At 36.7% G+C, this 13,340-nt stretch overlaps 1 protein-coding gene across 1 annotated transcript in view; it reads left to right on the plus strand.

The window, feature by feature from the left end:
- Window positions 1–333: 333 nt before the first annotated feature.
- Window positions 334–13,340, plus strand: part of LOC134538538 (1-phosphatidylinositol 4,5-bisphosphate phosphodiesterase classes I and II) — a 106,093-nt gene continuing 93,086 nt past the window's right edge. Inside the window, exons 1-3 of the mRNA XM_063379946.1 lie at window positions 334–907; window positions 8,763–8,840; window positions 9,893–10,102. Coding sequence (XP_063236016.1) covers window positions 812–907; window positions 8,763–8,840; window positions 9,893–10,102 — 384 coding nt within the window. The 5' untranslated portion in view covers window positions 334–811. The remainder of the gene's footprint in view (window positions 908–8,762; window positions 8,841–9,892; window positions 10,103–13,340) is intronic.

Below are 13,340 nucleotides of genomic sequence, written 5' to 3' on the forward strand. Positions count from 1 at the left end.
CAACCATCGATACAATTGTTATGACATAAATACTACATATAGAATATAAATAGAGCAGTATTCAAAATTGAACAAATTTAATTCAGCGCACCAACATGCTTAGTACGTCCTCGATGATCACAAAAAATGATTATATAGGTGACAAGACGCGCCAGACACGGGTTAGCCATCTGGACGAAATCAATGAATAAACAGCTCTGCTCATGAGCAGTATTTTGGCAACCGATTGGCAATGGATTTAATGTCAACAAAATTTGATAATCATTTTAGCCAACACTTAGATTCAAAATAGTTCTTCCTTTAAAATAAAAATTTTTATATTTATTTTTTGCTACCGATAATAGGACTTGTGATAGTTTAAGTTTATATATATTTTTTCGGAAACCTTTGATAAATGTTTAATCGTGACGAATCCTTATTGGTGGATTTCGACCTATCCAGCATTTACCTCCTGACAAAATCGGTGATTGGCTGAACGGGTCGCGTATTGCAAAATATTTTCACAAGAGGTGTCAAAATTTAATACCTGTTTAGTATTATGTATTTTTAGCAGCAAGGAGTATGTGTTCTAGAACTGCAGGTGATTGGAGGTTAGTGCGTTAAAATAATGATTGTGCGTAGGTGATTTATAAGCGTTGGAAGACAACCTTGATCTAGGCTTATGTCCAGGAAAACAACAAGTACGAATCGCTCCCTAGATAACCTTTCTATTTGATAAAAATGAATAGAACTTTGCGGATAGTATTAGCAGGAGATTTCTCATCGTTATGGCTTAGTTAATTGGCATAATCTGGTGTGTTCTTGTCGAAGAATGTCGGACCTAAGAAGTACTTCTGCTGTTTTGTGGAAACCAGTGGACGTACCGCAGTCTCTGCAGGATGGAGAGAAATTCGTCAAATGGGACGAGGTGAGGTAGAATTACATTGCAGTACCTCTTTACCTGCCCACATTCCACATCGTTCTTAGTATTGTAAACTGTGAATGAATGTCTATTATGTGTGTATACCGTATGAGATGCATGTTACCTGCTTTTATTGCTGGATTGTAAAAATTTATCATGGAAGATTTCGAACTTGTGTGCTTCGAAGTTACTTGCAGCCAATTCATCACGTAACGGTAACTAGGCTGTTACGGGAATTTGTAAAACACAAGTTTTTGTCTTGTCGAGAAAAGTTATTTTGAAGTAAGAAAATTGTTTATGTATGTTTTGTGGTTGGATCATACAATAAATGTTGCATGTGTTGTTTTTCTTTAACATATTCCTCCTATTAGTATTACTCTCCTGTTTTCATAACATAGCTTACATCACAGCATAAACTATGGCTCATCATGTAACAAAATAGCTTGTTCAAGGCAATGATATAAGAATTTTTACAGACCTGGTTTTTGAAGGTACCCTTATACCTCTGTGTTTGATGATATAATACAGAGTGATATTCACTATTGTCATGTAGGCGGACTTCGGTGCATCAGGGTAGTCTAGGATAGGTACTGTGTGTGTACAGGCACTTGCGAGCAAACAGTGTTAAGTAAGCGGCTTGGAAAATGAATTATTTGTGTTGCGTGCCTCCTAGCCAAAGCTCTGTTATGTTGCCAGTGGCATGCTTCAGTTGACCCAGAATTGTAATTTATGAGGGCCGCAAGCAAAATCTGCACAGAAAATCTTAAGTTAACTGCAAAGGACAGGAAAATAAGTGGGAGGGGGGGGGGGGGGGCCTTAAAAGTTTTATGTTTTGAGTATTACTGATGTTCTGTAACAATCAGTCTGTATAAAAAATCAGTCAATATACCACAAAGGAGCAGTTTCCGATTCCCACTTATTCTAAAACTGTGAGAATAGTGATGGCGATAATACTCAAGGGAGTTGTGGGGTATTTTCTTTCCTTTCATGGAGCTTCTCAACTTAGGAGTTTACTAGATAGTTTTTTCTAGTGGAGATAAAAATAAACACTTTTGCAGGAATTTTAATAATATAACTAATATTTGATAGTATTAGAAATGTAGCTGATATAACCTTACCAAACCCTCTCATTTTATTCATTATCACCCAGACATGTAAAAAGCTAATCTCTTCGGAAAATATAGCCTTCGTGGAAAATTCTGTGTGAAAAACAGGGTTGGAAAATTTAAAAAAAAAATTGTTAAAACCAGGTTTTTTTTTATTATAGTAGTTATTTTGGTTCTCAGCATGTTAAAATGAAAACCGCACAACATACACTTTCTGCCACTCATGTTGAACCAGGAGAGTTGTAACATCAAAGAACTGAAGTACAGCAAATCCGCACATCTGACTGGGACCTAACCACAGAAAGGGTATTTCCCCACAGGAGGAGAATTCTACATAGAATGAGTGTTTCCCACAGATTAGGGTAGCTTATTTTTAAATAACAAAATTATTTATTTCCTCATTTTTACACTTTTGACTATAATTGACTAATTAATTTAATTTTAGAAGAGTGTTTAGCTGGGTATAATTTACAACTTATTCAGATAATTTAAATGAAAGATCTTGTTTAGTATATAAGTTAGTATTCACATAAATCACTAGAAACATTAATGAGCAAACTATTGTTATTGGGGTGGAATTAGACCTTTCATTAAAATTTATTAAGATATTCTTTTTAAAAATACATTTAAAAAAAAACATTTAGTTTTTGAAAAAAAAAAAATCACTTCATTTAAACCATGGTTTAAATCAGCCAATTGTGGTGGAAAGACTGAGTATTTGCAGTTAGAATACAGTCATAATAGAAAAACCTAGCCGTTGTGGAAAAATACAGGATGGTAAAAGTTTCAAATTGTGTTTTCATGTCCATCCCTGGGTCCTAAAGGCATGATCCTGAATATATTGATCCTTTGGTACATGATGCTTGCTGTTTTAATTTATTACATCGAAAGATTGTGAATTGAACAAAAATGTGATGTAATTATGATTGTGTTATCAGATAAAATAAAAATCCAAACATTGAATTTTTTTTTTTACTTCCTAACATTTTTGTTTTATAATTTTTTGGTTATGTGCAGGATATTTCGACATACCAATTTAAAGCATCATGTACCGCAGGATCAGTCATACAGGATCAAATATGATTAAACCAAGTCTTAGAAGACTAATCAAATGATAAAAACCTAGAATCCAAGGAAAAATCCCACCATAGATGATGTAAAATAACTTAAAAATACTGAAATAAAACTCAAATGCCTAATTTTTTTGTCATCTTTGTAAATCTATAGCAAAGCTTTTGTACACATTACCAAGGTTCACCTGAAAAGAATATAGGTATCCTACCTTCACCATGGACTATTGTAATGTTCAAATATTTGTGTAATATCACCGAAATTCACACTGACACTAATTTGCTAAATCATTATAAAATGCATTTTAGCATTCAAAAACAGAATTACATTTTTTGTGTGACTATTGGATGGTTGCTAATCCTGAAAGACTTGACTATAGATAAAAAGGAGCTGTCTGAGATTCATAGAACTAGAATGTTTCAATACCTAACAGTCTTAAAATATTTAGCAACACATTCAAATAAAGAAATGAATAATAATTACACCTGCACAAAATAACATAAAAATAAAAACATTGAATACAACATAATTTGAAAGTAGTATTATAAATGATTAAGGTAATATATAACTGCTAAGATCACAGAGAGCCTTTTTAAAAATATTTTGCCGTAAAATGAAGATGTCACCGCTGGAAGTGCCGTAGAGAAACATCTATGCCAGTTGTGCCTTACGCAGACAGGTGAACCTGCGCGGGGGGCGTGAGCCTAGCCTTACGCCAGACACTCTGGAGCTCACGTGGCCATGCAAGTTGGAAAAAATTCACATTATGAGGAATGAGATGAACTTGAGATTTATTATAGAACAAAACGTAAGTGACTATATTTGTTTTATGTTTTAAAGTAACCAAGTTATTGCCTGTCCCTCCTTTTTCCATACCAGTACATAGAGCTCCAATTAGCGAGCTCCCGCGGAGTCCAGATGCCTCTCTGTCTTGCCTGGAGGAGTTTACTGGTCACTAGAGCCCCGTCGTGCGAAGTGGAGTAATTAGGATGCCATTGTTCTTGCAGCTTCGAGTGTTAAGTCTGGGTATTTGATGATGCAACACACTGTAGGGTTCCCAGAGGTAACAGCAGCAGACACATAAGGCGATGCTGACGTGTGGTTTGTGAGAGGCTATGGCACACCGGCGAGAGAGAGAGACTAGTGGCGGTACTGGAATTGCTGGAGCGGTACTGAGTGAAGTGAAGAGGTTCACGACTCCTTGGTGAGTCGAGCGATGGGCTTCATGGGTGAAGATCAGTCAGTAGGTGGTGGACGAGTGAATAGTGCGAGGCAGGGTGTTGGGACCGAGCTGTGAGGTGAGAGACCAGCCACCGTTGAGCCGAGCTCCGGTGGGGAGCGTAAATAGCTGACTTATGAAAGGGTGATAAATTTTTGGACAGACATCTAAATTGTTGTAATTTAAATAACAGTTTAAATATTTGCTAATAAATAAAACTGCAATTAATTAAAATTGGGCTCTCCTTTCTGGACCTGTTTCCCACATTCACAACACCATCTTAGAGTTTATAAAAGGTCCTGTCCATTACATAGTCGGCATACATGTTGCATCGTGGTAGTCTTTCATAGAAGTTACTACAAAAGCGATAATAGGACTATCTCCAGGCGGATGGTATTGATAATTGCTGCAAACCTGATGTAGGTACATGCTGTGTAAAGAGCTAAAGAAAGTATATTTTTCATGGTACCCGGTTGTTTAGTCAATTTCTGAACTATGGCAGCTATTTGATTTCCAAGAGGTTCATTTATGGAAGACAAGAAGACAGAAGTTGACAGCATTAACGAGTTTTAAGTTTTCTCTACCACTCTAAGCATGTATCGACATGCACATACCTTACTGCTAGACATATAGTCTCACCGCCACGTGAGACAATCTTTGACCTCATGTTCCCAGAGAAGTCTTAACCACCGTCCCTCCGTCTGTCTGTCCTGACTGTTTGAACTTTAACTCTGGTCTTGCTGTATGTTTGTTGTTTTTATAGAAGGCTTTAATTAAATGTAGCTCCCCTCAACATCCAACCATGCAAGATACACCGCTCAGAACTTTCTTTTAAAAAATGATGCAATTATTTGAAGAAGAAGCAACAGGATTATTCTTTGAATGTATCTGACAGAACAGTGAAGGTGTATCTGCGGTGATCCAGCCCCGGCGGAGCGTTTGTGTTCCGGCAGTCGCATGGCTGGTGCTGGCGGTTCTCATTTCCCTGCTGGAACTGTGTGGAATTGGGTCTGTATTCCGCAAGTGTTCGTAGTGCGGTGCAAGGAGTTCGTGGCCAGCTCTACAGGACGGAGGGCACGGGGCAACAGCAGGGGGGGGGGGGGGGTGCATACAGCTGGCTGTGGAGACGTGGTGTTTATTTACAGCGAGATGCGAGTGTTTGAATAATACTGCAGAGCCGGAGAGCATTAACAGCTGGGCTTGTTGATGTGCCTCTAACTTACGATGTCAAGGTACACACACCAGGGATAATATTATGACATTTGTGGCAGTCGTGACCCTCTGCAACATAAGTTAAGTTGGCAACGGCTGCTCGCTGTTCACCAGCCGCCACCCGCCTGCCAGCAGTGGCTGCAACTATGTAAAACAAAAATCTCTAGTGCTGATGCCACTCAAAATAAAATAAGTCTTGGCTTCTGGGTTGTAGCTACATCCTTGGCGAATAATTCATATAATAGGTGAATCATAATAATTGGTGAATTATTCAAGGATGCGGCTACAACCTAGAAGCCAAGCTACTTCAGACAATGCCCGTGAAAGCCTGCAAACATTATTTAAATATTAAGTCGCAAAAAGAGTGGAAGTAAAGAAATGATATTATTGTGTGGCAGTGCCTCTTCTTTTTACAATATATTTTAGTTGAACAGCAGTCACTCACTCCTCCACCGTCTGCCACATCACTCCTCGCTTGCCACCATGCAGCCGGCAAACAGTGACCAATGATCTTCCTCTTAAACCTGTTTATAACACACCGTCTATCTAGACTATTACAAAATTAAAAATAAAACACAAAACCACTAATTTTATCTTTGTATTAACTGAAATTTCTACTGCACAAAAATAAAAATAAAATTTTTGTAGCAACAGCTATTTAGGTTTACTAATGATAAAAAAATACACTTAAAAAAATCTTGTCTAAAAAACATCGGCTTGAACTATCTATCTAATAGTTTTATAAAATATGTGTTTACAAACATCATTATGCTGGAAGCTAACGCCGAACCTTCACAACTCTCTCTCACGTGACAACCATCCAAGATGCTAGCATTATGGTGAAGCACGGCCAAGGTTTTACCGGCAGTGGTTTCTGCTTGGTTTGTCAAAAGTAACTCTAATGATAATAATTCAGGACATTTATAAATATTTTTTTCTTTTATTAGTTAAATTATTTTGGGTGAGTTGTCATTTTTCTACAATAAAAATGATTTTTTATTGAATTTTGTTTTGCTGTATGTTCGATTGGATCTTATTTAAGAATGTTTGTTTGAGCAAGAATAAAATAATTGATATAACTTATGGATGTATTGCAAGTAAATGATCAACTAAACGTACTGTCACAGTCTTGTCAGTGTTCAGTTGTCCTTCGGAGTGAAGGGCAGTAGTCCATAGTTTCTGTCGAGTAGAGAATGTGGTTCTCGCATGCCGGTGTCACGTGAGTGGTCGAGAGGAGTGAAAACAAGCAGGAGTGTGTTTCTGTGCCAAGATGTGCGAGCAGTCTCGGCTCACGGCGACTGCATTATTTTCGAAACTGCCGCGGCCGGGTCGTTTCGCCGGCCAGTTGTAAACAAACGAGTCTATTGCTTGGATTGAGTCAAGTGAGATCCAGTGTTTGCTGTCTTTGAAGTCTTGGATAGTGTCCGACTGTTTATGCCCCTCAGCAGTCAGCATTGTTTGAAGTCGGCTCACAAGTATGTTAGTGTTTTGAAGGGGTGACTCCATTGATAACATTTATGTGCTGGCTTTGAGTCTGTACTGGAGTACAAGGGTGGTGTAAATTAGAAGTTGTTTTAACTGTGTTACTCTTTAAATGAAGATGTCTGCTTAGCTGCATCTTATCACACTCCCCTAGATGTACGTTAGTATTTGTAACCATATGTTTTGTATATTTATTTAAGTATATAATCTAGTGAAGAAAATGTTGTTATTCAAATCCAAGCCCATGTTGGTACAAATTACTTACCTGAATGAACATGCACATTGAGTCGTCTTCTCTGTTTAGAATAATTGTCATTAGTTGGTACTGTTTGAGAAATGTCATACTTATGATTTATAATTCTGAAAAGCATTGATTTTATTTATTTATTAATAGTTAAGAACTAAAATCTTCCTAGTTACAGGTGTGTCTCATTATCAAACTTAAAACAATTCATAGTTAATGTTTTATTCAATTATCCGGGCATTATAAATAAGTGTTAGGGTCTTTAGTTTTAACAAGGTTATCTTGAAATAAAGAAAACTACTTTCTGGTGTGACCTTTTACTTTGACCTTTTACTTTACAGAATTGTTTTCGACAACCAGATTTTCACAAGACAAGTTTTACATTGTGAAATTTTACAACTGGTCTGTTTGATTTTAAGATTATAATTTTTGTATAGCATGAGAAATGAAACCTAAATGCAAAATACTTTCAATAAATGCCAGCCTGTACATATTTATTTATGTTTTCATTTACATATTAATTTTTTAGGGTTTATTTACGTATTAATTTTTTAGGGTTGTTCCATTTCTTTAAGGGGAATTAGGACTCAGTCTTGCAATTTCAAGTATTATGATACTGCTTTAGCAATTTATTTGAAAAGAAGACTAATTAAAGTAAATAACTTGCTAAGTTTTTAGTAACAGTATCTAATAATTTGGTTTGGGGTGGGGATTAAAAATTTGTGAAAATGTCTGTAAACACTTGGACACTTTGAATTTCAGTTTTTTGATTCATAAAGTGATAAATTGGCCTTTAATTTGTTCTCGGCTTGACATTAAGTAATGGGACATTGTGTAAAAATAGATGAATACTCACAAATATTTCAATGAAATGGAAATATAAATAACATAATTATCCTGAAAAACATTATAAAACTATGTGCTAATCCTATCATATATTTGTGGTTTAAATGTACATACTTAAAACAACTTTTTTAAATTACTGAATGTTTTTAAAATATTAACCTAAAAAAATAAATAATAAAATAAATAATGAAATATTAACCTAAGAATTTTATACTTTAATTTAACATTTTCTCATTGGATCAATATATAAATAGCTATCTTCACTCTCTGTGTCTAATTTGTCAGCAGCATTCACTTCTGGATCAGATTCTGTAATAATGTTAAAACATCACCAAGCAAGAACCATATTTTTTCTTTGATTCTGTTTCCTCTGTCTCGTGAACTCTAATACTTAGCTTTGCTAGTTGTGTATTTATGTCTTAATATCTGGTAAGCTGTAACTGTACATATATATATATATATACACACACACAAATACTTTAAAAAGCACTTAACATTTTGAAAATTTATTTATAAGTAATACTTTGTACAGTGATGGAAACATGTTCTGTAGAAATGTTTGACTGTAGCAGTTCTTACAAGAATGTTCTGTGTTAAGTTGAATTCGGGAAGTAAATGAATGTATTTATTCTGTATCTGGATTGTTCTGTAAAAATCAAACTGCACATTGTTTACTTGCAGGATTCCGGCGTGGGAACTTTGGTGACGCTGAGAGTCGACGCTCACGGCTTCTACCTGCACTGGGTCGACCAGAACAAGGTGACGCGCTTGATGTCACTTGGGAGAAGTGTTTCTTGAGAGTGATGGAAAGCTTAGTTTATGATTTTTTTGCACTCGTCCAGACTAAGTTCATTTACGGTGTCTTCTGATTGCACTGTTTATTAGTGAAGGTTTTAAAATGCATCATGGCGTCTGGTTTTTTACTACTTCTGTTGCTGATAGGTTAGTAATTGCTAACAAACACAGAATATGAGATGTGTTCAATGACTCTGCCTGCCCAGAAATCTTACAATCCACAATGAAATATTTTTAAGAAAGGCTTTGAGTATCATTCGTGGAATGACATTGAGGTCCTAGTGGTCATGAGGAGGGGGAAATTGTATTGGAGCATTGACGAACGAATGGTGGGGGAACTGGGAGAACCCTGAGAAAACACATGCTTGTGGCGCCGTCTGCCACGTCTCTCACTTGCGAAGAATCCCCGGGTTAGACCGGCCGGTTGTGGAATCAGGATGGCCTTGTTGATGTGAGATATCTGACCGTTTGTTCTGAGTTGTAGAATAAACTTCATGCATTGTAAATGCTGTGTGAACTCTTTACTATGCTGTGTGTAGTATACATAAGTGTTTGTGTCTGTGGCCCATGAAGAATCAATCTGTACTAATGCTTTTATGTGGGCATTTCTTTGGGGACAAAATATCAGCATATCTTATGCGAACAGTGCAAAGTTATTCAAAGTCACTTTGAAAACAAATGTGTGTGTTAGGCTGTGTTTAACATTACATTGCTTTTTTTAAAGATAACATAGTTCTCGTAACTTGCAAAATTACTCTAGTCCTATAATGATTTTTAGTTTGTTTCTGATGCAGAACTATAATAGACATTACTCTCCACTTACAAAACTTGTTTGGTTTTTTCTCTATACGTTTATAAATTGTTTAAGAGAAGTACTGGAAGAAAATATAATGATTTACAACCCAGTTTTTCGTATAACTTGCTTTTGGATAGTTGTTTACTTTACATATCTTACCAGAAAAAGAGTGAGATTTAGTGCCCAATATTTTTTCTTCTGATGAAATTTTTTATTCTAGGAAATGGAAATCTTGGACATAGCTACGATCAGGGACAGTCGGACTGGAAGGTTTGCAAAAATTCCAAAAGATCAGAAACTGAAGCAGATTGTATCGATGGGTTGTTCTCAAGACACATTAGAAGAAAAGACTGTCACAATATGCTATGGCTCAGATTTTGTGAACCTGGCATTTGTAAATTTCTGTTGTAAGAAAAAGGAAATTGCACAGGTAATTTGCTAATTTTATTTTAATTATTTTATCTGTAGTAACTAGTAATGGCTGGCATATATGCTGTTGGTGTGCCACTGTGTACCATTTAATTGTCAACAACAGCTGATAAACTATCTTTTTTTGTGGGGCCACAATAGTTGTAAAGTTTATCAGTACGCTTTATGTGTATTTAAAACTAGATCATGATAATGTGATAGTTTTTGTGGATAATGCTATCCAAGAGAGATATTAATGATATATTTTATAATAGAGGCAGTTGTAACACATCACAATCCTTCTCAGCTAAGACTACATTCATAAACACTTGAAAAAATATGTCCTCAGAAGCTGAAGGTATTTGGGTATTAAGTTCTGTTTTTGATTATTCAGTTATTGAAAGTCTGTTACTAGTTGAATCCAAATAAGAGTTCAAAATTAATTTAGACATTTATTCTTCTGACAATGAAAAATTTACATGTTCTTTACACAATATATCTGAAGGAAAAACACAATCGCTACTCACAGTACTGTGCCATCACGGAATAACGTCCTCGGCAACTTCGTTGTCTAGGTGAACTACGTCCCGGTGAACCAACCGACAGTATGGGCCTCCACCGCAAGTCTGGGACCTAGTTTACAATTAAAACGTCCAGAACTTGCAGAATAAAAACGTGTGAAAACTTGGCAGCAGCATGGCCTTGGCATTCAGACGTGAAACTGTTTGCCTCTAATCTCGCAACCTGGTTTCTGACGAGCTGCGGAGTGGCACTGCACTCGAGCAATGATTGAAGACGAGGCCCCACCACGCAGGGAAGAGGCAGATGCATGACCTCACTGACCAATCACAGACTAGGACACTGTGGTGTACAAATTTCCTTGCCCTATCATCGAGGCTTTTCGGCAAGAAATAAAAAATGAAAAATCACAGTTTTGTTCTGATTGGCTGGTGTACAAAACGTTTTAATACTACCGTTTCCTGTGGGAGCGAACATCTTTTGATTTTCCCATCATAAGAGATGCACGCAGAACATGCCAGCATGTCTCCGCAGCTGGAACAATGTCCGTAAACCTGGCGCCTTCGTGTCACCAACACGATGTACAATGTTCTGGAAACATAATTATAGCTTCTGAATAAATTGAAAAGTAAATTATAGGTATGAAAACATTATTGAAAGTAAATAAAGGATTGAAAAATGCATTTAAACAAATTCTAGCCTAGCAAAAAATGTGAAAACCAGAAAAATTATAGTTAAATGGTTTTTCTAAATAAAATCATTAAATGTCAAAATTATTTACAACAAATATTAAAAAAAAAAAAAATTAAGAAGTATGAAAAACTGGGGCACTATGACCGTGAACCATATAATCAGCTGACATCCTGCCTTACTGAAAAGTAAGTATATCACAAGAATACTCTGCATAGCCGGGAGGCGGAGTCTGCAGTGTCACATGCCTCCTTTGCCGAGTCAGTTCGGCAACTACGTTATTTTAAATGGTGACACAGCAACCATTATTGTCTATTTTTAATATCAGTCGTGATTTACGAGTGATGAGGATGTTTTTCACCTCCCTAGTGCGTGAACAAACTATATATTTTCATTAGTAATTACTAGTGTTAATGTAGGAATACTTGAAATATTGCTTATTAAGAATTAGAAATGATCTTCAAAGCCAGTTCTGGGTTTCTCATGAACCATAAGGATTGGCCAACACCACACCACTCTGGAGAGAACCGGGGAACACACAAACGTAACTCCCTTGAACTGATTCCAGGCAAGTACTTCATTCACACAAAGTGTAACTTGTTGCGATCCTGGTTTCCTAAACTGTAACAAGCACGATAGAATAATTGCACATTTGAGAAAAATCAATTGTGAAAAATACCTGCTAAAAATAATTGTATGGTAAATTCCTGATTAAAATTTAAAATGAAATTTCAAACTAATTTTACTTATCTTGATGGGACCATTCAAAAGTAAAACTAAATAATTTAATAAAATAAGACTGGCGGATACAGGGTTGAGAAGAATGCGTACACAAGACTATGGTCATACAGAATCTCAGTCCAGTGTCTGTCCAAAAAGTCACGCTAGCCTAATTCTTCTACTTTTTACTGAAGTGACCGTACTGTGACTGGCAGTAGCTCTCCCTCGCGCTCCGCATCACGAGTTGCATCGAGTGTCGCTGTCTCCCCAGTCGTCGCCCATGCTTGGTTGCCGGTGGACTCGTGTAGCCTGGGAGTGGTCCATGTGGTGCCGGGAAGCTGCCGCGGAAAGCAGGAAGCCACGTAGGCCGGGATGGCAAGAGGAGGGTCGCGTCCGACGAACAGGAGCTGGCGTAGTAGAGGAGTTATTGTGTTTATAAAGACAGCTGCACCAGGCACTGCCTGCCGGCAAGTAAAATAAACCAGATCACTCAGAAAACACCTGAAGGCATTGTGCTTTGTGCAAGAGACATAGAAAACATCTAAAGACTTGTCGGGACCGGACCCTGTCCGGATCACTGAAAGTCCGGATTAACCGTAATCAACTTTAAAATGGGTCAAAAACAAGTTTTATAGAAAGCTATGTACATATAAAACAATACTATGTATTATACGTATGTAACTAAAAAGTATAAAACAATTAAAGCTTAAAAACATTTACAATTCACTCAAAGTATGTAATATTGTTATGTTTTAATGAAGATTGCCGTCGTTTCGCCATGCGATCTCGTAGGCGCCTCGAGATCAGTAGCTCAGCAGACGATGTCACTTTGCTTCCCAAAGTAACTCGGCAACCCCTCCAGCATTGTAGTCACTTCGCCATGAGTTGTGCATTTGATAGGTCGATAAAATACCTTTTCTGGGTTAATTATTGAGGGGGGGTTTAATTAAACAGGTAATTATTATGGGGAGGGATATGGTTTCTCTCCCGGACGTCCATACTATACCCATATATATCTCTTGTTACAGTTTTATCTTTAACTTTGGCTTGCAGACCATTCATTTACTTGCTAATTTGAAGCTTAGCAGTGTCATAATTTGGCTTATTCAACATTAAGTGTACTGAATTTTATTGCAAAAACATAATTTTTATGGACAACTGCATAACCTTTAAAGTTTTTTTTTTAAATTTGAGCACATAATATTGCTTAACTTTGTGTGTCATGACTGTTTACATCAGGTATCAGCAGTGGTATGCGCTCAGAATTATTGATTGAATCAAGTATGACCATTTCCAAACAAGCATACATGATTGTGTTTGCAGTTGTGTGC

This window comes from Bacillus rossius, chromosome 13 (assembly GCF_032445375.1).
Source record: "Bacillus rossius redtenbacheri isolate Brsri chromosome 13, Brsri_v3, whole genome shotgun sequence".
In the NCBI taxonomy this organism is placed as follows: Eukaryota; Metazoa; Arthropoda; class Insecta; order Phasmatodea; family Bacillidae; genus Bacillus; species Bacillus rossius.